The following is a 25,973-nucleotide window of genomic DNA, read 5'->3' as shown; positions in this document are numbered from 1 at the left end:
AGCAACAGTGAGAACTGGAGACGGAACCACTGTTTCGTTCAAAATTGGGAAAGGAGTCTGGCAAGGCTATATACTGTCGCCTTGCCTGTTTAACTTATATGCAGAGCACATCATGAGAAAGGCAGGGATAGATGAATCAAAAGTTGGAATTAAGATTGCCGGGAGAAATATCAACAACCTAAGATATGCAGATGATACCACTCTAATGGCAGAAAGTGAAGAGGAACTAAAGAGCTTCTTGTTATGGGTGAAGAAGGAGAGAACAAACGTTGGATTGAAACTTAAGATTAAGAAAACCAACATCATGGCATCCGGCCCTCTCAATTCTTGGCAAATAGATGGGGAAGAAATGGAGGTAGTGACAGATTTTATTTTCCTTGGTTCCAAGATCACCGCAGACGGGGACTGCAGCCAAGAAATTAAAAGACACTTGCTCCTGGGGAGAAAAGCCATGGCAAATCTAGACAGCACACTAAAAAGCAGAGACATCACCCTGCCAACAAAAGTACATATAGTCAAGGCTATGGTCTTCCAAGTTGCAATGTATTTGTCAAGCAATAACATTAGATGTTAGCAGAGTCACTTGAAAAGCCCATACGTCGGAAACTTGACAGTATGGCTGTGAAAGTTGGACCATAAGAAAGGCTGACTGCCAAAGAATTGAGGCCTTTGAACTGTGGTGCTGGAGAAGACTCCTGCGAGTCCCTTGGACTGCAAGGCAATCAAACCGGTCAGTCCTAGAGGAGATCAACCCTGACTGCTCTTTAGAAGGCAAGATCCTGAAGTTGAAACTCAAATACTTTGGCCACCTAATGAGAAGGAAGAACTCATTGGAGAAGAGCCTAATGCTGGGAAAGGTTGAGGGCAAGAGAAGGGGACGACAGAGAATGAGGTGGCTGGATGGAGTCACTGAAGTAGTAGGCGTGAGCCTAAATGGACTCCAGAAGATGGTAGAGGACAGGAAAACCTGGAGGAACGTTATCCATGGGGTTGCCATTGGTCAGACACAACTTGGCAACTAACAACAACGATTCAGACTTTTAGGAATCTCATTTTAGAATAAACAGAATCAAGCTTAAAGAAGCATCTATTTCTGACTAATGTTGTTAATATTTTGCTGAGATATTTTACCATCATTTAATCAAAGGTAACAACATAACGTTCCAAGTTATTTATATCCAAATGCAAAAATCAATATATCTGAAAAGCCAAGACTTTCAGTCCAAAATTCCTTTTTTGGCTTTCACAGTATTTAATGCTATTCAAAATGACGCCCACTGTAATTTAATATTTACATACCTGGACAACAGGAGTCTGTGTATAGATACTCTAAAAAAGACAGAAATGTATCTTTGGAAATTCCATAAACTGGAACCAAGAAACTATTTGATTCAATATAGTTGCCACTAAACATAGCAGCCATTACTTCACAGCGAGCCACCAGGACTGCTTTGTGAGCTGGTACTGTAGCACCTACAAGGAAAGAGATAGAATGAAAACAGAACCATGTGAGTCAGGCATGGTAAGAAATAATAATAATTTATAATTATTAATTATAAATGTTTCCGCTGCAAAATATTTATAAATGGCAAGATTGTTCAAGCATCAATATTTCAAGGAAGGCATTGCACTTCAACTCAGAACGAGAATAAATGTATAGTTAAACTTGATTTATGGTAGTACGTAATTGCCTCCCCAAATATCATAGACTCCAGCTATTTTGGGACTGCAAATTTCAAGCCAGCAGGTCCCATGCTCTGCTGACTGCGAAATCTGGGTATTACATTTCTAAAACATCTCAAGAAGATATTTTGGATTGTTTTTATTAACACAGAAATCATATACTGTAAGTTTCAATTTATCCTAGATAAATATATATATATAGGAATTTAGATTTAATGGAATCTGTATCCACCATCTGTTTAGCATAAAATATTCTGATTTGTGAATCTATTCCAACTGCCTTTAATATATATGAAATTAATATCTTCTACATGTTAATTGAGTGATTCTTATTCAATTTGGTGGGATTTTAGTAAACATACTTAAAAATAAATCATACTATGGTTCAAAATCCATTCCTAAATAATACTGCTCCTGTTCGTGTCTCAGATCCAAGATTTGTACTGTATTGCAAAAACAAATTGGTTTTGGAAAGGTCTGTTCCCATTAATTAACACAGCAATAGTGCCCAACAAAAATTCTACCTCTTTCTTTAAAAGGAAATAAAGAATAGACTGAAAGACATTTATTTTGCAGGTGTAATGGAAAGCTCCAATTAAGCAGACTATTTCTTTGAAAATGAAGTTGCCAAAAAGCACTTAGACATTTGATCTACTGTTAAGAAAAAAAACCTTTTAACATTTCCTATTTTTAATGCATTATTCTGCAGCAATATATTCTGGCAAGGTATTTATTTATAAGCATATTCATGCATGGTACTTGCTAATGACTACTTAAGAGCCATCATCATTTATTCATCAAGAACAGAACAATATTTTGCATATCCATAAAAGTACTCCTAATTATCCCTTCACATATTCAGCTGAACCTTATCATTAAAATGGTTCTGGAACTAATATATTGTCATGGATCCACCCCCACCCACAGACCCCTCTCCAGATGTCAGTTCAGAGGAGGAGGGCAAGTTTGAGTCTGCAGAGGAAAGTGTGGAGCCAAGTATTGGTCAAGATTGGGGCTCATAGAATGCTAGCCTAATGGAGCAGCCTCAACTGGGTTGATTACAGCTGAAGCAAGTTGGCCAGGAGGCTCCAGGCAGGCCTGGGAGCAACGGCCACCCATTAGCAATGAGAAGGAGGTGGAGTTCACACCTCCTCCGGATCCAAGGACAGATAGAGCAGCGAGGAGACATGTACAGTGTCAGTCAGCTAGACTACTCATGAGGAGGTGTTGCCTACTTAATCCTGTCCTGAGGCCCAGTTCTGTGCCTTGTGTGCTCATGCCATGTGTCCTGTTTGACTTGTGGACTGCTTTCCTGGACTTTGTGTGTGCCCATTGGACTCGGTTACCCAGTGACTCTTGCTATACTAAGCTTGGAATCTGGACCTGTGCACAGGGGTGCTTTCTGAGGACCTGTTTGGGAGGGGTTGAATAAACACCTGTAGAACTCTGGCCATACAAGGGTGGGGGGAGCGGGCCAGCACATATTTTTTTGGCAACAATTCAGTCATCATAAAAAATATGCAGTTTTCATTAATTTGTGCACTACATTCTATCAGCCCCACAAGGTAGAACAAACCAGGAAGTCAACTGCATAGAAAGACTAAATTATGTTTATTGAGATTAACTATAATAACAGAATCTTATAAGTTTGATTGTGCTGACCCTTCCCTCACTCCCCCTCCCCACTTCTTATACTCAAGTGAATCAGGGAGATGTCTGCTTGAATCACTTTTTATCATGTGTCTCAGGGCTTTAAAATGTTTCATTTGCCTAGATAGCAGTTCTTGCCTATTTCTGTCATCTTCCTTATTCTCTACACATTCTTAAGATATATTAAAAGAGAGACTCCCTTTTTAATTTCTTTAAAGAGGAATTTCTTTAACATACAAATGAATAATTGTTTTCATTGTTTTTGTGAACCATGGCACTTTGGTTCATATCACTTTATTTCTCTTTGGAATTTTGAAACAAGCAATGACACCCATTGTTCCTCCACTTCCTACACAAAATGTCCAAAGATTAACATTCAAAAGCAAACTGTTTCTATTGCCAAGTTATGTTGCTGCATTTCAAAGACCTGTTTGTTTTCAGTTTAGCTTGTGGATTCTTTTCATAATAAAGTGATATCTAGAAAATAATTTCTTTGGACACATAAGCCTATTTCACAGATTCAGAAAATCTAATACTTTTTGTTTTACCAAGCATCATTTAATTAAATAATTTAAAATCAATAAAAGCCGTTTTATTAGTCATTTATGTTTATGCACAAAAACAGCTAAAGGCAGAATTTTTGCCTACAATGTGTTTAAGTGTCACTAAAGTCAATGAAGAGGTAATGATGCACAGGGTTCCCTTCCCCTCAGATCTTTGATTGGAAACACAACAAAGTAGTACAAAAATCTTTACCCAAGGAAAAAGATGTGGTTTTTCAATTAAGTACTCAGCTTTGCAAGATTTTTAATTTTTTTATATACTAGTTTTGAGGCAGTGTTGGACTCCTGGCAATTGCCTGGACTTAGTCCCTGCAGTTTTCTTGGCCAGGTGGGATGTTTTGTTTTGTTTTTGCCATTGCTTCCTTCCCAGGACTGAAAGACACTGACTTGCTCAAGATCGCCCAGCTGGTCCTCTAGTGAAAGGAAAGGATTAGTTTTTCATTTTTATGTTAATATTGTTTCCTCATTAAGTCAAGAAAATGTTGTCTTAAAGGTTCAGGAGATATGTTACCATTATTTTGTATTATTTAAAGAAAATATGAAAAAAAACAGTGATACTTTATCTCATACCTTGTATTTTGAACATGACATCAGCTAACACCGTTGTGTTAAAGAAAAGTCTGAGAGAGCTGTTACATAAATGTAGCGGTCTTTTTGACAAATAAGTTCTATAATTTTGGGAACTGTTAACCTGCAGAATAAGAAGATGGTTAAATACATAGAGTTTTTTTTAACTTGAAGTTTTTAATTTTTTTCTAGCTATGCTAGTGCTATTATACCAACTGAAATCAATTTTATCTTTGGTCCTTAGAATAGAATAACAGAGTTGGAAGGGACATTGAAGGTCTTCTAGTCCAACCCTCTCCTTAGGCAGGAAACCCTGTACCAGAGTTGTCAAACTCGCAGTGTCATGTGACGTGTCGCGATGTCTTGCAACTTTTTTTCCATTGCTGGCAATGGGATGGGCGCGGTTTCACCATGATGCATCCGGTCCACGGCCGGCAGTTTGACACCCCTGCCCTATACCATTTCAGACAAAAGTTTGTCCAAATTCTTAAAAACTTCCATTCACAACTTCTGGAGGCAAGTTATTCCAATTCACTGTTTTATAAATATCACCTCTATAGCTCTTGATATCTAGAACTTCCTTTATAATTTTTCTATTATCATATTTTTGTCTGTAAATCATGGGAGGCACAACCTCAGTGGACAATTATGATATAATATCCATTGCAAGAATCAACCTTCCAATGGAGAAAGAGTGCTGTAGGCAGAAGCTTACCAGGCAAGGTGTTTGTACATATTCCTAAATGAAAATCCAGGGAATTGGAAATCTAACTTCATAAAAAGATGTCCCTGAAAAAAACGATTGAATGCTGGACTCTTACCAGACATAGAGGCTAATGAAACAAATTCAATGAAGCCTATGAATTTAAAGGAATGCTGCCAACAAACTGAGCACGGAGCTGGGCAGGAAATGTAATAAAAAAGGCACCAACTGAAGTGATGGAATTTACAAGTAGGCTTGAGACCAATTGGTGAAGGGTATAATTAATGCTGAGAAATGCAAGGCGAGAGAAAAAAAGAGTGCAAATCATTACTAACAATAGAAAGCTTTAGTACACCACAAACAAGCAGAGCCCAAGTCCTAAAAGATAACACAAGGGAACTGTAGAAAGGCAGCTGTGAGAAAAGTCTTTACTATAGTAATATTGTTTCTGTAAAGTGTGCTTCTTCCAAAAATCCTATCTCCCTTGGAAAATGAAAAATATAGAAGTATTTGACTTATAGGGAAGAATTTAGTTAATAATGTTATAACACCCATGCTTTAATTGGAGTTTTCCACTCTTTCAATCAACACAATTCTCTCTCTCAAACCAAATTGTAATTTTTAGCAATAATGACTAGACGTGTTTACAATCTCATCCCACCTTACTTTGTTCAGTATTTTATCAAACCAAATTTATATTTCATTTTTCATATTTTTTCTTCTATTATGCTGTATTCCGTAGTCCATATGACAGACATTTTTGATGTATGACTTAACATATTGTTACTAATATATTAATATTAATAATATCAGATTTCCTCAAAAGAGTATGCCACAAAATATTAGGTTAAATATATCAATAGTTCTGTCCATACTATTTTAATTGGTTTTATTATTTACAATAATATATTAACTTATACATCAAAAGTGTCTCTTCTATTTATGGAATAAACAAAAGGGTGCCATTTGTATTAGTCTCAACTTATGTCACAGCAAATTGGAATTATTTGAGAAAAAGAGAAGTGATACCAAAACCTTTGGCACATCTTACTGATGGTTATTTCAAAAATCATATTCTTTCTTTTTCACATTAAGTTAACATGAGTGCACTTACAAAAGCTTTATGGATTTATACTTCTGTTCCAGTATTCAGGAAACATAATAAAAGATCCTTCCTTATTTAGCAAATACTTCTCCCCATTAAAAACTACTGTTTACCATGATCTATGCAAATCTCTAAATTTTTAATTTGCTTTTAAGAATCTTAACAGTGCTTTTTATTATAAATATTAATACTTTTTCTAAATAAGTATAAGCCTCTTGTTTGAGGGATAAAAAATAGATCTCTTTGCATCTTTTCTTATAATAAAGGTAAGATTTCAACTTGCCTTTCCTGGAATTTTCAAGATACATTTTACTCTGTCAAGAACAAGCTCAACATTTCCAGGATTCTTCAGTTTCTTTTTAACATGCTCTTCCAATAGGTCCCATTGGAAAGCACCTAAAGATATGAAACAAATACTATTAAAATGGCATACAGGACATTACACTTTTAGCACAAGGTATCTTTATTACCAATCTGATGTGCGTATGACTCCCTTAAATATTGTAGCTCGGTTGCAAACAGTACTTAACTTTTATAGATTCCACTGCATTTTCACCAAATCTAATAAAAGGCAAATTTTACCCATTCACCCATAGAAATTTCACTGATATTGTGTCAGAGGGCACAGCCACACTTCTATCATTTTTTCGGAAGCAGCAATTATGTTTGATTATGCCATACAGTTCAACATGAAACTTTCAAGGCAGATGTATCTCTGAATAGCTCTCTGAATTTATAAGAACTTTTCAGTACATTAGAACATCTACCACTGTTGAAGGCATTGAGGAATCTGGTAAGGAAATACCAGTATGATCACCCAACAGGTCATGGGTTGCCTACTGACTTTTAAATGATCAAGGAAAATAGAAAATACTATGTGATATTCCTCAAAGTCTGCTGAAAGTTCTCTATAATATGACCGGCATTCAGATGGCTGGGGTCCGGCATGGTTATAAATCTCCTTTCTGGATTTGGCAGTAGAGAGCAAATATTTTTGTTCTGAAGCAACTTACATTGAAAAAACTTATCCTCACGTGTGTATCCAGGTATCTTCAATATCAAATTCTTTTGCATTCCCATACTCTTCTTCTGATGCATACACACCTAATGGAAAACATGGGCTCCCCACTTAGGGAATAAATCTAATAAGCACGTAAGTGGACGTTGGTGGGCGATCCATGTGCTTACAGAAGCAACCCTATGGTAAAGGAGCCTTTTTATAAGAATATCAGGGCACAGCATATCTACTATTTCTTTTTTAAAATGGGCTTCTCTGGAATAGTTTGATGGACTAGGCACATGTCTCTACTTGTACTCTGAAGTGATATTGCCAAAGTATACGCTAACTCAAAATACATAGGCTTCCATATTAATAAAATAATATGTAGTTTCCTTGCAGTAAGTAACCTCTTCCTTGTTAACAGACAATAAACAGCTGGAACTATTGTGAGAGGATACCTGAATAAATGAAGTGCAGAATATCTGTCAAACAAGAGCAGAAGAATGAGTCTTTAACAATGACTCTTACTGGTGAACCACATGATGTGCCATGTTTTAATATGGGAAACAGAGTTTCCTGAGTGGCTGCAAAGAGAGACTGAGCAGTTCTAATGATAGAAGAATCCTGAATGTCAGTTGGGTTCTTCACATTAAAAAGTAACATGAAGACATGGCTAATAGAGCATAAAACAATCCTGTGTGCTTTTGCTACCTCCTTCAAGTCTTCAGAGTAAAATATCACATCAACACACTGGCAGCAGAACAACAAGTTATGTAAATCAGAGTCATAATGTGAGGCTTCGCCTTTTAAGATAGGCATTTTTTCTAAAAAAAAAAAGAGAGAGCATAATTAGAAAAATAATAATAAACTGCTCATAAAATCATTGTTCATAAGATTATCACAATTGAAACTCTATCCTTACCTACATAAAATATGATAATCCACATGATTTGTCTTGTCTTGGAACAGGGTGCTTTTATCATTTGTCCACCTTCCCATTTAACATATTTGCAGGAGAAACTAAAACTCATCAGACTGGCTGATTTCATATAAACACTAAATTAAAATGTGGCTGTATGTTATACAACTTACTTTGTCTCATAAAAAAGAGCTTTATGAAGAATTTTTTAGTAAGACAGTTCTGCTGCTAGATAGGAAACTTCAAATATCCAGCTACAAAAATACAGAACTACATATTTGTTGAAATTTCATAATAATTTCAAATATGGAAGAATTGTGAATTATTTCATAATATTTGGATTAGTGGTTTATTATAATAAAGACATGTTCTTAGACTACTTTTGAAGTTACTAGATAAAAATGTAATAATTGAAGCAAAAAAAAATCAACTTGGCCAGAAACGAACTCTGTAAAAGAACTGGTTGTTCAGCATCAGACTAAAATTATAATTAAGGTGAGGGAAGATGGAAATAGCAGCAGAGAAAAGTCGGGGGGGGGGGGGAAATCCATTAGCTACTAGAGCATTCGGCAAGCTATGAGGAGCTGTTGCCCAGACACTGGTAGCTTATTACAAATTTGTACTCCAACTACATTTATCCTAAAATCTTGAAGAAGTTTACCCAAAAGTTAAATCCTCATAGGCAATAGCATTAAAAAGCATTTCCAGCACAAAACTGCAGTATAGTTCAGATTTGCTATTAAGAACATAATTTCACTCCATATGCAACAATTGCATTTCAAATCTAGGTTTTCATATTGGTATTATATTCAGAGTATAAAGAGTGTTTGTACTCTGAATAACGCAACAGACATTTTTGCTGAATTAAAGATGATTTAATTTACAAGGGCAGCAAAGTTGCTCAAGGTTTTCTTTCTTTCTGATTGAATATCTTCTAACAGTTTTAAGAATACTAACAGTTCTTAAAATAAAAAGAGCTAAGATGCTATCTGGAGAAGAAGAAAAAACTAAAGTTGCCACCATTGTTCACATGAAGAAGAGGCAGTTGAAGAACTGAAATCACAAATGGAGGTTGGGCACCAGGGCAACATAATTATCACCCCCTTTTTCTGCACCTTTCAGAAACTTCTCTGTCAGCAGAGCTGTCATTGTCAGCCCTAAAACAGACCTTCCCATGTATGTGACATGACTCTGCTCAGTTTGCCTCATTATTTCACCCACTATAATCTATGCTCCTACCAGGCACAAAAGGGTTGCTCAATCCTGTATGAAAGGAAAAATCTAAGCGATTTTTCTAATCTAAGAGATCTTAATTTTAAAGAATCTAGTACAGACAGTTGCCAGGACTGACTTGAACAAACTGATCTGAAGGTCTATGGAGATTCTCGGTCACCCAAGTCATGGTTGTCCCAAAGTACTTTTTCAAAAGGAAACTGGAGTTTGTTTTTCCTTGAAGACGTTTTGCTTCTCATCCTACCTATATATACATACATACATACGCATGCATACATACATATACATATATACATACATATATATATGTGTGTGTGTGTGTGTGTGTGTGTGTATAATACCAATTTATTGTTTTGCAATTTTGTAATCTGACACTCTATGTTTACCCTAAAAAAATAAAAAGCATTTTGAGATGTCCAATTTACATTGGGGAATGAAACATAAAATAATAATTATCTGCTCATAATTCGCCAATACTTTACATCATACTAAATTTCTGTCAGAATTATCTGAACCTGATAATTCTACATCAACTTCTTCCTGTATTTTATATAATCAGAGAACATTATGCCCTATGTAATTGATGGAAAACATGCCCATATCCAGACACAAGTATCTACACACTGATAAAGACTCTGTACAATACTATTATTTAAAAAACAACCAAAAGCATTCAAATGGATGTTCTAGTTTCCATCTTGTTACCATTTTTTTGTTTTGAATTCTTCTGGTATATGACTAGAGACCAGTATTTTGTTTTAACACACTCCTGCCTATCTTCAAGAAAAAAAGAAGGAAAGGACTAACCTTACAGGTAATCTCAACTTACAACTTCTTGTTCCTGAGAATGTAATATTTTATGAGAAATTATATTCATGACCACAATCATTTTAAGAATGAGCTCCTCTCATGAAAGTCATTTCGAAATGCTGCATTGTCCATGACACCCTATCCCTGGCCCAGAAAGGTTGGCGATTCCATTAGGAAATACAATTTTAAATTCTAATTTCATGAGTTCTGCAAGTAATATTATACAATCCACTGCAACAGACATTGGAAGGCACCTGGCTGATCAAGCTGAGGTGGCTTAACTCCATGACATTTATGGCTTTTCTTCCTTTTCTTCATTTTTTCAGATGATTTCTGATTCAAGCTTTGTATCATAAAATACTCCAGCTAAAATCAAACAAAACACATGTTGTTAATCTAAACTTTCCTACATAAATACTCTGAATATATAGTTTGCAATCCTGCTGAAAAACTGTTTAATTCTCACAAAGTAAAGCCAGCAGAAAGTAATCTAACAAGATTATATATTTGTTACAAAAATGCAGCTGACTGTAGAGCACTGGTGTCAAACTCGCGACATCACGTGACGTGTCACGATGCATCGTGACTTTTTTCCCATTGCCAGCAATGGAGTGGGTGTGGTTTTGGGGTGATGCATCCGGCCCATGGGCCAGCAGTTTGACACCCCTGCTGTACAGTACTAAAAGGGTTAGAAAGTGCTTTTTCATAGTGTCAAGTATGATGGAGCAAAAATGAAGGGAAAATCCTGATTCCTGGACCAAATCATGTAATTTCATTTTCTGTGAAATCACATAAATACCCAGCTAGAATTGCCATTGAAGGTTGTACATCTGAGAGATCAAGAGACAAAACACCAAGTGTTCACAGTTCCTGAGGTGACCGTCCATGCTGCCATCACCTTTCACTGCAACAAATAGGCAGAATGATATATGATATAAGGTCTACTTTTCCTTCCTGATTTAATAACACAACTTTCTAGGACCACTATAATAAAATATTAAAAGCTCATCATAACAAAATAAGTAATTTATATAAAATTATAATTTTATAAAAGTTATATAAACATTTATATAAGATAGAGTTAACGATCCAAACTCACATGTGTGATTAAACCCATATTATTATTTATTTAGACTTGTGGCAGAACTAGGAATAATTAAACATTGCAGTTTGTAAGGAAAGATAATACCAAGACTAGTGCAAGTAGGGTATTAATATGCTTATCCTCAGAGTACAAGTTTTCACATAGTGTTTACTACTTCACAGAATTTTTGTGTAAGATATAAATGCAATAATAGTTATATAACATTATAAGAGATATATTTTTAAAAAGTGGCAATAAAAACCATTTCATTTTTATTTTACCAGCACTTAGAAATGTTGCAATTCTTTAAAAAATGTATTTTAGAATATTAAATATAACAACCATGGCTAGAATGTCTACACTGACTTCTATCAGATGACTATCACTCTCTCTTTCTATAAGATTCTGCAGCGTACTGAGAAAAAAATACCAATCACATTTCCATTACCAAATGTATAGTTATAAAAATAGTTTACATAAACCAAAGTAATAAAATTTTAAATCAGCTCTCCCCAAATTATTGACCTTCTACGGTAGTAGGAGTGCACTTTTCAGCAAAAATCATGTTGGCTGAGAATTCTGAAAGTTTCAATCCAAATGTATCTGAAGGATGCCAATTTGCAGAAGACTGACTTATCCAATTATATCAAAGCATGGGCCCTGATTTTGTGTCATGTAGCTTCACAATTCTTCCCACAAAACATCTGAATTTTGCAAACTCAAAAGAAAAAAGTAAAAGAGTTTGCATCTTAACGTATTATACTTACCACCCCACCAAAATATTTTCCTATGTAAAAATCATTGAGGCTATGCAGTTCCAAGTAAGTGGCTCCTAGTTCTTTAGCAAGCTGAATTCCTTCAGAAGCTGTAACACAGCTACCTCTGTCTGAGATACACAAAGGACAAGTGCAGGGGACTTCTGTGAAAACAAACAATTCATGCAAAATAGTTTAAATAAACTGGTTCTTTTTTAATTATTCTAAACTCTACTATGTTAGTTATGCATTAAATCATAGAGTATTATAGCCATAAAGACCATACTTGGAGAAGAATTATATTTTTATAATTATATATTTTAACTTGAAGTTTTATTATTAGATATTACTTTTCTCTATATATATTTTAAATTCTTCATCCTTAGATTTATCTGAAAAACAATTGCATCAAAGTTTTTTATGATGCTGAATTACTTCCCACCTAAATACAAATATAATTTACTATACTAAAATTACTGTTCTTATACTGTAGGGGGGAAAAACTGTAAGAGACAGAAAGCTCATTCCTTGATCTCCTTTTTGGATTACTTCAAACTGAATATAATAATTACTTGTATTTGGCAACAATTTAATAAACAATTAGTGAAACCATCATAGGTACTATTTAACTATATATTGTTATAACAGATTAAGTCTATTTTAAGAGATATATTTAGAATATGCTAAATAAAATTTCGCTTCTGCAACAGTTTTTGTTTTCTTTTCCAGAGCCCTCTGTAATTCCCCAAACTGGGGAATTCAAGCCTCTCAGAGATTCACAGAGAGTTGTATTACTGACAAAGACAATAGGTGCAGCTTGGGGTTGAAATGAGGGATCCTTGGTGCTCTCCAACCTTGGTTATTTTCTTGCAGACACTTCATTAACCAAACTAGGTAACATCATCAGTGATACTAAGGAGTGTAACAACTGCTTATTAGCTAATTGTCAACAGAACTGGGGTCCTAGGATATCAGTGAAATCTTATGATAGCTCCATCACTGTAGCTGATTGTTGTACACATCCCAGAATCATTCTTATGAGATAGGCAGCCATATAAATGAGAGATAGATAGACAGACAGACAGACAAAAATTTTCTTGTTCAATTAAATTCAAACAGGATTACTGTATAACCTAAAGAATAACAAAATAAAAATACCTAAGTATCAATACATGCAACTAGTATTCTACTGGTTTATTATTAATATTGACAGTTCTTGTTTCTTTTTTAAAAAAACACAATTCATTTTACAGAAAGATTACCTGTGTCACACAGAAATAAGCATCTTTTTCAATTAAATGAATTACAGTCATGAGTGAATATGGCAAACCTTTTAGAGACCAAGTGCCCAAACTGCAGCCCAAAACCCATTTATGTGTCGTCAGGTGCTGGGTGGGCATGGCCCATTGGGTGGGTTTGGCTGCGGTGGTAACAGCAGATTGGGTGGGACTAAAAAGTTCAATCAATCAATTTCAACTTTGCGAGATCTTTTTTTTTCCTGCGAGAAGTTGAAATTGATTAATTGAACTTTTTTTTTTTTGCACACGGCAGCGGAGGCCTAAAGCGAAAAGGTTTTATAAAACGCAGCTGAAGGCCTAGGACTGGGGTGACGGCGCGCATGCCCACAGAGAGGGCTCTGCATGCCACTTGTGGCACATGTGCCATAGGTTCGGCACCACAGGCAATAGGCTATCAAACACAATAAGGTGAATTCTAAACTGAAAGCTATGACTCAGCAAAGGTATTATGGTTAATATAATATTACAAGCGTATTCAATATTTATTGCTAGGCAGTCAATAAACCTTGCAGACTGAATAATCTCTGCAAAAAAGATATTCTTATAGGTGAACAAGCAATTATTCATGTGTGTGTGGGAGTGTATCCATAAAATTACTAAGACTTAAGGTTAACTTAAATGCTTTTTAAAATGTATAATTGTACACACCTCTTCACAGTACACTCAAAATTAGCTTTGTATCCACTGACTAATAAACTGCAAATGAATTCCACTTGATAATCCTTCAAACAAAAGGAAAAAAATCTCATCTGTTAACAGTGGTAAATCATATTATAATAACCAATTATTTCAATTATCAACAATTCTAAATAAATTATGTCCTTATAGAACAACAACAATCTAAACAATATTTATAGCAATCTCTATAAATCCACCTATTTGCACATACACATTGTTATTCTTCAGAAGTGCTAGTGATGCCATGCATGATGATTAATATTTACTTCATAGTAAATTTTCATTCTAAATCAGATATTAAATAAGTGAAGATAGCCATCAACATTAAAATAAGTTAAATTAGGGATGTGTTGCAATTGAAACCTGAGCTAAAAAGATACTTTCATGTTGCCAACAGTGTGTATATCTGCTGATACTTCCTTAAAGAAGCTATGTCTTTTCCTGAGCTTGCAAGATACCTGTACAACTCCAGGAAAATTTGGAGTTAAGAAAGTGAGTCCTTCTCAAGGCACTTAACTGCACTCTGTCAGCATTCCAATTTCAATTCAGATTCATATTGCAAAGCCACTGTGTGAATCCAAGAAAAGATGCAGCTGATTTAAGGAGGTATCAAGTGATGTAGTCTACATATCCATATTTATTACAAAGCACAACACACCATTATATTATATATGACAGGGGTGTCAAACTGCCAGCCTGCAGGCTGGATGCATCATAGTGAAACCATGCCTACCCCTTGCCAGCAATGGCAAAAATGTTGTGATACGTCGTGACACATGACGTTGCGAGTTTGACACCACTGATATATGATATTCTTGGTAACAAATGCTGAAAAGTAAACATAAATAATGTTACTATTCACCATACTGTCTTTTTATTTGTAATATGACTCTAGTACTATTTGCTATTTTTCTTTGCACTGTCAATACAACTTCATCAAAGAGCAAAACAGGTGTGTTTTTTTCCAAATCTGAAAGTGTTTTTTTTCTTCTCCACCTAAAAATGCTCTGCAAAACATAGAAGCCGATCAAATTTAAGAATTCATGGATTGTAAGGCTAAACTACTATAGCTACAATATACAGCAATATAATAAAAAGCATGCCCTTATTATGAAACAAAAGAACTTTGGAGAAACATTTTCACTTGAAGTTTGAAATCCCAAATTGCAAAATTTGAGGGTACTATTTAAGCAGTCAAATCCATCCAAGTCAAATTCAGTCCTGTAATCCAGATGAAAACACCCCCAAGCAATTAGTTAACTAGCCTCCACCTAACACACTCAACAAAAGGGAGACTACCACTTATCTTATATTTGGAGATTATATCCTCCCTATCATCTTAAAAAAGACTAAATATACCCAGCTCCTTAGAACTGTCTTTATAATACTTCATACTCCCTGATCATCCTCAATATCCTTCTCTTAACTAGTTACAATTTCTCTGAATTTTTCTTCTAAGTGCAGCGTTCAGAACTGAGAGCAACATGAGGTTGGTCTGACTAAAGCAAAATAAAATGGAAAGACTGCATTATTTAGACATTATACTTCTGCTGATGCAATCTAAAATTGCATTTACTTTCTTTACATCCCCATTACACTGCTTTCTCATAAATACAGTACATACATGCTTCATCCTCTACTGCACATTTGACATTTCCTTCCTAAGAACTTTGTACTTGTCTCTGTTAAAGTTCATTACATTACTTTCAGCCTAGTTTTCTAACCTATTTTGATAACTTTCAGTGTTGCTAATGTTTTAGCTATCCCAGCTAATTTTGTGGCATCTATAAATCTGATAAGGATTCCTTCCCTTAAACTAAGTTACTGAGAAAAATATTGAAGATATCAGATCTAGGATTGATCCTTATACCACCTGCTCAATACTACACTCCAGTATGATGTAGCACCAATGAGCATTCCCTGAGTACAATTTTGAACCAAAAGTATAGCCATACGTAACTATATTGCTAAACAACTTGTTTTGAATTGCTCTGTTGAAGTCAAGGTATATGTAATGACTACAGCATTCCCATAATCTATTAAGGAAATTTCCTGATCAAAAATGAGGTAAGATTAAGTCTGGCATCCCAGCACCTCCATAATCACATAATCACAATCTGGGTGCTTGGCAACCAGTTGACACAACCAGTTGTAGCACCCTGCAATCACATGATTACCATTTACAACCTTCCTTGCCAACTTCCCCAGAAAATCAGTGGGGAAGACAGTAGGAAAAGCTGCAAGTGGTTGGGGTAAATCTTCCCCACCCACACAATGCCCCCCCAGCATCTCTGTGCTCATGCTGTACTGGCACTCGCATATCTTGTGTATCCTCCCCAACCCATACCCCAATATCTTACTCATGCTTCTGATATACATCTTACAACCTCCCCAACACACACCTCTTGTGCACCCCTCACACTCTTGTGCATCCTCTCCTCTCCTCCCCTCCGCAACCCAACCCTCTCATGTACTATTTTGCACCACCTTCAACTCATGCCTCGCCTCTTGCACATTCCCTGACCTGGACCCTTGCCACACTCTTGTGCACCCTTCCACCCCCTGCTGCACCTCTCAAAGATTCCCTCACATCCTCTCCAAACTCATGCTATACCCTCCCTAACCAAAGCCCTCACATACCCTCCCCAATCCATGTCTCATACATCCCCTCACTCTCCAACCCTATGACACCTCTCACATGCACCTTTATAAATTCTCCCTAACTCTCACAATTTCTTCCTCGCACCCCCATGCACCACCCAAACCCAGCAGTAGCCACTTACCTGCCTGCTGACCTGTGCCTTGCAATGTCCTGTCAGCTTCCCCATTGACGTAAGACAGTTTTCTTGATCAATGGTCATGAACTGGATTAACTATCCAATTCAGACTGCAGAAATTGCCATCTTTAAGTGATACAGTTGTGCTTTACAAGCGCACTGCTCAGCAACCAAAATTCAGATCCCAATTCCAATAGAAAGTCAAGCTCAATTTGTATCACTTCACATAAATATTGTCTAAAATCATTATATAATATTATAAAGAAGCTCAATTGCCAAACATGTTTTATGATCAAATACTCAATACACCACACAAACTGTTAATATATCATGGAAATTATTAAAATTATTTTTCTTACCAAACCAAGACTGCTAAGAAATCTCTCTACATTAATCAGTATTCTAGTATGGTCTTTTGGCATTAAGAGTTTGGATTGAGAATTTCTGCTGCAGAATTCTTAATACTCAGCTGTGGCAAATACAAAAATAATACCTACCCTAAGAAAAGGCTTTGTTATGGATATAATATAGTGGATGGCTTATTGCAATGTGTAAACTGCAATTTATATACAGTATACATTACTTACAAAACACATTCTCACAATTACAAATTATGTATTTCTTTAGCATGCCTCATCTACTATGAGTTCAAGAATCAGTAAAGTTTTACTAGTTTTGTTCCTATACAAATTCCAAAAGGCACACAGGTGCTCACAAGGAGGCAAGTGAGAAAATGAAATTCCATAGCATCATGCCGCAAATCCTATGACTTAAATATGATGAAAACATTCAAGTATGATATAGTAGACTTTGCATCATGACATAAGATGTACATTTTGTCATCTTTCCATCATTACTTGTAATTTGTGATGTACTTCTATGGAAAAGTGATACCTTACTGGGAACTAAATTTTGAGTACACCCAAAAATCAATATGAGAAATTTGCCTCTTCATAACTGTACCAACCAAATTTTCAAAGAATCACTTTCTTCAACTCATAACTCAGAACATTGCTAATGCTAATAGATGGTTTTTTAAATGAGCATACAGGTAGTCCTCAGGTTACGAGCACAACTGAGCTCAAAATTCATGTTGATAAGTGAAACATTCATTAAGGGAATTTTTGCCCCATTTTACAACTTTTCTTGCCATAAATGTTAAGTGAATCACTGCAGTTGTTAGTAACATGGTTGTTAAGTGAATCTGGCTTCCCCATTGACTTTGCTTGTCAGAAGGTCGCAGAAAGAGGTCACATGACCCCAGAACACTGCAAAATATGAACCAGTTACCAAGCATCTGAATTCTGATCATGTGACCGTGAGGATGCTGCAACAGTTGTGTGAAACATGGTCTTAAGTCACATTTTTCAGTGCCATTGTTAACTTTGAACATTAACTAAATGTTGTAAGTCAAGGACTACCTGTATAGCAAGATACTATTCCGAGTTATTCTCATTTTTTTCTCTTTCAGCTGGAACCAATCAAACTAAGTAAAATGTTTTCTGGTAGCATATTAAGTCAGGGTTTTTCAACCTTTTCACCCATTGTACCACTTTTGGGATATGGCGACATCCGAGTACCACCAGTCGCCTAGCTGTCAAACAGATGATGACCACTTGTGCGGTGCTGCCACCGGTTCAGCTCATTCCCCTCCCCCGCTACCACTTTTCTAGGATGGTCACGTACCACCTGCCAGGTGCCAATGTACCACAGGTGGTACCCGTACCACTGGTTGAAAAGCCCTGTATTAAGTGACACTTCATCAATTCTAAGAAGTACTAACTTTATCATGAGTGGTCTAATAACAAAGCTGTCTCATCATGATTCATCCAACACTTAGCATAATACTGATATCTCAGCTGTTTATAACATGACTTCTAGCACATACCGTTTTGTCTTGCACCAACAGCAGAAATTATAACTGGAACTGAACAGTGACTAAGTGTTTTCTTTATCAGTGGTGCATAAATATCTTTTACTTCTTGAAATGAAGACTTGTCATTTACAGAATATTTAATCACAATGATATCTGCTTCTCCAATGAGGTTCCGAGATGTGTACCAGTCACTTTCAAAAATATCCTATACAAAACAAAAAGATGGAGCTAAATTCCCTTTTTTATTGATCAAGAGATCAGAGCACACAACTGTATAATAACTGAAAGTTTACTAAAACTTAGGATGCAACATTCCTTTTGGGGGGTATTAAAAATGTGTAAAGGTGTCTGTAATGAATCAATTGTTCAAACTTCATCTTGCTTTCTATGTCTTGCTTGTAGCAAACCTTATGTTAATATGTCAATTTTACAGTTATGGGTTTGTATACATAGGATGGCTAGATGAAACTAACAGAGTTAATGGCTGCAAAGGATTTTGAATCCAGAAGTCTAAATTTTAAGATAAACTTTATATTCAATTATGGATATATTTTATATATAAAATACAAGCATCAAAACTACCACTTAGTTTTAGTTAATTATAGCAATATCAGATCATTGGTGCAGTACTAATACATTTGAAAGCAGAAGCATTTGACTTTTAAAATGTTGCCCTTACTGGAAATGAAGGAAAAGGTATAACTGAAAACTTGTATCTCCTTCACTGGCAGTTTATTCCTGACCTGGATTTACTGGATAAATAACTGCCATTAGTTTTTCATTTCTGAAGATCAGTAATACCAGCTATTAGAAATCAATTGCTAAAATTCCTAGTAAATACAGTATTCCTTTTTTAAAAGGCTGTTCCAACTTTCTTGTAAAGATTAAAGACCAAATAGCTAACTAAACAAAACATTTTACAAGGGCAATTAGAAATACTTTTTCTGAGATATTGAATGTACCAACTTATGTTTTCCTACATTTTTCCAGCATGTACGAATACCATGGTACCCTTTGACCACTTAGATACTCCACCTTTTATTACAATCTTTATAATGCTTTTAAAGTTCAGATTAGAATCATGATACATTTATTCTTATAAGAAATTGAAGTTCAACTGTTTATTCATGACATTCTGAGACGCTCACTACTTTAGAAATGAAAGGTCAGCCCAATGCCCTTATTGCCAGCTGATGAAAACCTTAGGCCTACTATGAGTGAATTTTCTGCTCTTTTTTTTTAGGTTGTAGTATCACAATTCGCAGGACATCAGAAATCACACAATTTGAAAATTTAATTAGATTAGCCAATAGTTTAAGTAACTGAGAAAAAAGAGAACATAGGCTAAGTTCAGAAGGTTTAGAGGTATGAAAAGAACCTGCGAGTGGAGATGGAATTGAAAAGAAAGACAAAAGGTATGCAGGAACAATATTAAGAGAAGAGACAGAAAAGACAGCAGGAATAACAAAATTGAAATGACATAATGTAGTTTGACATAATGAATATTCAGAAGTTTTACACCATGAATACACTTCTCAATCCACATTCTGAGCCTAACAAATGATCAATTAGGAAATATTAGTGTTGAAATTCCTAGATTTTTACACATACAAGATATTGCTCAACTAATGACAGATATTCCTAGATGTTGTCTAGCTATTTCAAAGATTCAGAGGAGATCCTTATTCATACACATACAAAAATCGCAAGGTGGGACTAGAACCATTAGAAAATAACAAATATTCCATCTGAGTACAAATTAACATGGTAAATACCACAAGCGATGTCTGTTTTAGATGTATGTAGAACACTTTAAAAACTGCTGCAAATAATGACCTCAATAAAAAGTTAATCTCAGATGCAGTTTATTCCTGAAGTCTTATATAAGACATATGTAAGTAATGAAGTTGAAATGCACATTTGAGACAAAAATACAGGATCACCAGGATCAATAATCTTCAATTATCTATAATGTTTGCATGTAAATGTATGAATTCAAAGTTAGTATGTAAACTCAGGGCATGTTTTCATAATTACTTGGCACAGACTATTACCTTCAAATGCACTGCAGTTACTTTTCTGTCCCATTAGAAGTCTTGAGCACTAAATAGATTTTTCCCCAAAGTTATCTATGGATATTTCAAGTACAACATACTTCATGAATGGGGGAGGGAAAGAATGGATTGTAGCTGAATATAGATCCAGTAAATACAGATCCTAGATGTCATCATCAGAATAAGCTAGAAAAAGTGGCTTTGAGCATGTCTCTTCAAGCAAAAGTATTTTAACTAGTTCTTGCATTAATTAGCTATTAAGCCTGTCCTATCTCCAGACAGGAAACCCTAATCCTAAGTGAAATTTCTATACTGACACATTAAAAGAAATCCTTTTGTCTCTGACAATTGCAGTAGGTACAATGCTGTAGTGTTATATAAGTCTACTATTCAATAATGTCTGTGACAACAATGTGAAAAACAACACCGTGGTGAGAATGATAAGAACTTCCTCATTACCTATCCTTCTTGTTTAGCTTACTTTCTTAGTTCTCCTGATCACCCTGGAAGTAGTGACTACTTCTGCTGTGCTGTCCTGGTATTCTAAAAATAGTTATACACTCACCCTAATATTCCTCTTAACCTCTTTATGTCACAGATTGGAAGCATATTATTTACATTATAAAGGATTATTTTCTTATTTAAAATTAAAACCCAAGGAATATCGTCCACAAGCACCAGATAGTTTCAGGAGATGGAACCTATTAAAAATATGTTATCTATCAACAATAACTAAGATAAGCAGCATTTCACTTCTATGGATTATACCACCAACATCATCTGACAATACTGATAGACTTTCACAGAAATGTAGCTCTGTTATTTCAGATATGGGATTTATTTCTTGTATTTAAAATTTAAACTGCAAGTTATTTATTCACCTCCATATAAATCACTCAAAATCTCACATAGATATGAACCTAGTTGCTTATAAGGCTTCTAACACCAGAAACATCACTAAAAGCTATTTTTTGCATGATTAATTAAGAAAAATAAAATGTTAATTTTTTATAAGTTGGCATTCATAGAGTATAAATATTCTAAGCTGAAAGTTAATTTGCTTTTAGAAAAAGGTGTTAATTGAAATTTAACATTGTAAAACAATATTGGTTTCAGTAAAAAGAGTTTTATTATATGACACAAAACTGTTTCAATGTAGGAATAAAAATGCTTCTTTTATATTTTAAGCTTGTCAGATACCCCAAAATATATTCAACTGGGAGCAATCTTAAAAGATTCGCTCTCTTTTTTTATCTAATTTAACATATTAACAGCTGAATACTAGTTTAACACTTGGCCCAGATTATAATAAAACTACAGTGAAATAAGTCTAGGTATTTCAGAGTAGACATGTTTAAAACTGATCTGTAACTTTTTACCACATTCTCTTACCCAGAGAGGACAGTCATGTATCACCAATCTGACATTTCCAAACACACAAGCTTGATACTCGGTGAATGCAGGATTTCTAAGGTAACTGGCAGAGTTTAATAACAAATTACTGTCAGTCTCTGAAACTAAAGCACTTCTCCCAAGATAGGTCCAGATCAAACTCTTCTGCTGATCATCCTCGGAAAATCCATCTCTTTCATTCCCAAAGGCTACAATGTGAACAGACCTACAAATAAATAACATTTCAGTGTGTTGCATTAAACATTTACTGAGACAAAAGTACGAAAATGTAGGGCGAGGAAAAGAGGAAAACCAAATTATATATAGATATATATACAGACCGGTACACACTGATATAAACATAGACACACAGATACCGGTATATTTGATTTTAGTGGATGCCTAACGCTAAAAGAACAAACAATAATCAACCTACATGATTTTAAATCCAGAAGCCCGAAAGCAAATTTCCTTGGAACTCCACAAAAACTGCTGGCATTACAAATCCAAAGCCGTTTGAATTTATTCTTCCTCCATTTCCTGAGGCTGTTTCATTCACCTAGTCGCAAATCGCGGGAGCTCTGGGGAGTTTCCGTTCATGTCTTGTTGAGCAATCTTGTCTCTGTAAGCCAGAAAGAGGGTTAGCTCCGTGACAATAGCTTGCTTGCTGTGCTGAAGATGAAATTAGCACATAAACTCAGCAACTACCAGCCTCAAGCTCAGCCATTGCCTCGTGACGTCAGTATACACTACCAACAAAGAATATTAACATCCGCAAAAGGAAGAGCGCTCTGTATTTTTGCAAAGCCTGATACAATCAAGTGAAACGCACACACATAAACTACAGCTTGGCAAATGGTAACATCTCACTGAACAGAAGGAGACTACGTGATATATTGCTGCTGCTGAAAAAAGATGCATAATAAATCCATGAGCTCACTGGCAGCCAATCCACTTCCAGAGTTGCCATATGCAAGAAGTCAGGCAGATCAAGTTAAGAGAGATGTCAATATTCTAGAAAAGAAATGTTCCCAATTTTAAAATTCTTTCCACTTGCCCAAGGCAGTAGCAGTTTTTAAAACAGCAGGAATACAAAACCTTTCAGATTTCACATTGTGCTGTTTATTATCAACTAGCAGGCTAACATTAATTTTTACTTAATTTTAAAATTTAAAAAAGTTTGCAATGATTTCCTCATTTCCTCATTCACCGTGATCAGTAAAAACCAAATGTATTTTGAAAAAGAAAAAGAATGAGCATTTTAATTACAGTGTTTGCCCGGCCCTAGGTACTTCTATAAATTAACAATATTATAGAAATATCATTGTCAACAAAACTCCTAAGAGAGTATTTCAATTACAAACTCTGGTGTTTACATGAAATAGAAAGGAAAAGATCTTTCTTATATTTTCAGTATAGTAGTTAAATTTGCTAAAATGGGTGGAAATATGCAACTTTATTTCATTTTTTTCCAAATTGCTAAAGTACAGCTATTTGGTCTTAAAATGTAAAACAAGTTAGGTTTACAGTAACTTTAACAGTCAATAAAAGCCTGCTTTTTTAATTAATTTATTTTCCAAAATCTCAAATATAATCTGTTATGTAGAAAATTACTTGCTTAATTTAATGAATTTAGCATAGTATATAGAGCAAATATATTATTTAACCTACTGTCATTGTGCAACCAATGCACCACTCTGTAGCACAAGAGGTAAATACTGGCAGACTTGGGGTTGCAAAGTACAAAAACAAATGTAGAGGAGAAAATCTGGTAACTCAAAACAGCCCAGTAAGTACTAAGAATATGCAATGTATACTGACTGTTGCAGGACAGAAACATAACATGAGGAATTAAGGGAGTAATTAAGTATTTTTTATGAAAGGACTTCTGAAATTCTAAAAAATGTTAACAATAAAATAACTCCAATTAAAGATGATCCATAGTACATAAGTTTATTTTTTGTCCACTTTTGTAAAAAAAATTCTGGAAAAATACTATTTACACACTAAATATTCTCAAAAGTTTCTGGAAAGTGTGGCACACATACAAATATCTTCAGATGGAGCAAAGAACCTGCAGTTATCAGTATTATACTTTATATCCCCTGTGAATTCAACAGAAAAAGAAAGATATCTTTATTCGCTATTTCAATACTTAGGTCCTTTTATTTTTTTTCTTTCCGTTAAACCCAATTGGAATTGGGAGTTAACTGTGGCAATTTCACACTGATAAACTTTGTCAGCTGCTATGGGCAACTGTCAATGCTCTAAGGAGGCTTAGGCTCCTATGGGTCCTTGGCTAACAATATGATATGCCCTGTTCTAGCTGATGTTGTAAGCAAGGGTATGTTATAAGTAAACCTAGACATCTTTGTTCACCATAATGGGATCTGTAATTTCCTAGAGACAAGAAAATGCTCTTTGAAGTTAAAAAAAAATCACACAAGTTCATATTTGTATGTTTACATGTATTGTACAGAAAGAGCCAACAAAGATATGCAGTTAGAACTCAGCACTAAAAAAAGACACATTGCATAGTGTCCCAAAATATTAGTGTATAAAGTCTTATTAGTCTTCTAAAAGGCATTAAAAGCAATAAAATTAAATGAAGGTTGTTTGTTGCATGTTTTATTAAAAATATTAATATGCATGTCTGCTCAAAATTATATGAATTTCTAGTAGAAATCAATGTAAATTATTTAAATTAAGGTTTTTCCCTTAGTAATGTAAATTAACTGCTATAAATCTGTCTAACCTGATATCCTTTATTGTTGTATAAGTAGTTTAACAACCATAATTAACCAGATGTTGAGCTAAGTGGTCACTAAGTGAAACTGTGACTGTACTTATACTTACTTTTGCCTTGCTTTACAAACCAAGGTGTAAATGCAAGAACTGGTTGCGAAGTTACTTTTTCATCATTGTTGGGCTGGGAACAGTTACTAAATGAATCAGTTGCTAAACAAGGATTACCTATAGCTTAGTTTTTATTATAAATATTTAACCACCCACTAGTACCTTATTCCCAGACCTCTTGAATAAGGGAGTCAAGCTATAGTCAAAATACAGCACATAAAATGAAAGCCTAAACATGCACATTAATCTTATTCTGATAATTCAATTATAAAAATAAGTGTCATAACAATATATATTATTTCCCAGCCTGATAACACATTTGAGATAATATTCCAGCCTGGAATATAGATTTATGACCTAAACAAACATCACTGTGATCTCTCTCAGGAACTATATTACAGTGATAAAGCAAGATATCAAAATGGAACTCAGAGTTTCTCTCTCATCACAGCAAAATTAAGGACCGCAAAGCATTTTTTAAAGAAATTTATATGATAAAATCAAACTCATAAAGAAAATAGCAATCTTTGTTTGAATATAAGAATACTTTGAGATTCTAAAACAAATCTACTAGCAACATATTTATTAATTACTTTCAGTATTTAAAGAGGATCCTATGAAATAAAGAAAAATCATTTTGGAACCCCAAAAATGGAAAGGCACAAAATATCAGTGTCTGAATCACAGCAGTGCTGCTGCATTTAACTTTAAATCTCTTCATTCAAAATCTGATGCCTTTGACATTGCAATTATGTCAAACATATGTTTAATATATCTGGCTATTGCAGAATTGTGACCATAATTTGTTGCAAGAATGACTTATATACAATGAATATCAGTATTACTGATCTAAAGTTGGGGAAATTTTGTGGGGCAGGATGCTTTTCATTAATTAGATTTTAATGGGAAATTGATTGCTAGGCTCTCCCTCCATCCACCCCAGAAAATAATTACAATGCCAATGGCTTTT

At 34.9% G+C, this 25,973-nt stretch overlaps 1 protein-coding gene across 4 annotated transcripts in view; it reads right to left on the bottom strand.

The window, feature by feature from the left end:
* The window catches only part of RHOBTB3 (Rho related BTB domain containing 3), a 64,309-nt gene that overhangs the window by 7,118 nt on the left and 31,218 nt on the right, over positions 1 to 25,973 (bottom strand). Inside the window, exons 1-10 of one of the 4 annotated variants that reach the window (XM_081320256.1) lie at positions 22,856 to 22,984; positions 22,584 to 22,769; positions 22,148 to 22,373; positions 18,714 to 18,906; positions 12,085 to 12,236; positions 10,488 to 10,599; positions 7,730 to 8,095; positions 6,555 to 6,667; positions 4,467 to 4,587; positions 1,300 to 1,473 (exon numbers count right to left, since the gene is read on the bottom strand). In XM_081320256.1, coding sequence (XP_081176382.1) covers positions 1,300 to 1,473; positions 4,467 to 4,587; positions 6,555 to 6,667; positions 7,730 to 8,095; positions 10,488 to 10,599; positions 12,085 to 12,236; positions 18,714 to 18,906; positions 22,148 to 22,373; positions 22,584 to 22,585 — 1,459 coding nt within the window. In that variant the 5' untranslated portion in view covers positions 22,586 to 22,769; positions 22,856 to 22,984. Of the gene's footprint in view, positions 1 to 1,299; positions 1,474 to 4,466; positions 4,588 to 6,554; positions 6,668 to 7,729; positions 8,096 to 10,487; positions 10,600 to 12,084; positions 12,237 to 18,713; positions 18,907 to 22,147; positions 22,374 to 22,583; positions 22,791 to 22,855; positions 22,985 to 25,973 lie in introns of those variants that run through there. The other 3 variants (XM_081320253.1, XM_081320254.1, XM_081320255.1) reach the window with 3 other exon arrangements.

The sequence above is a fragment of the Vipera berus genome (genome assembly GCF_964194415.1).
Source record: "Vipera berus genome assembly, chromosome: 2".
Lineage (NCBI taxonomy): Eukaryota > Metazoa > Chordata > Lepidosauria > Squamata > Viperidae > Vipera > Vipera berus.
Note: the sequence above shows the minus strand (reverse complement) of the source record. Positions and strands in the feature narration are given on the sequence as shown.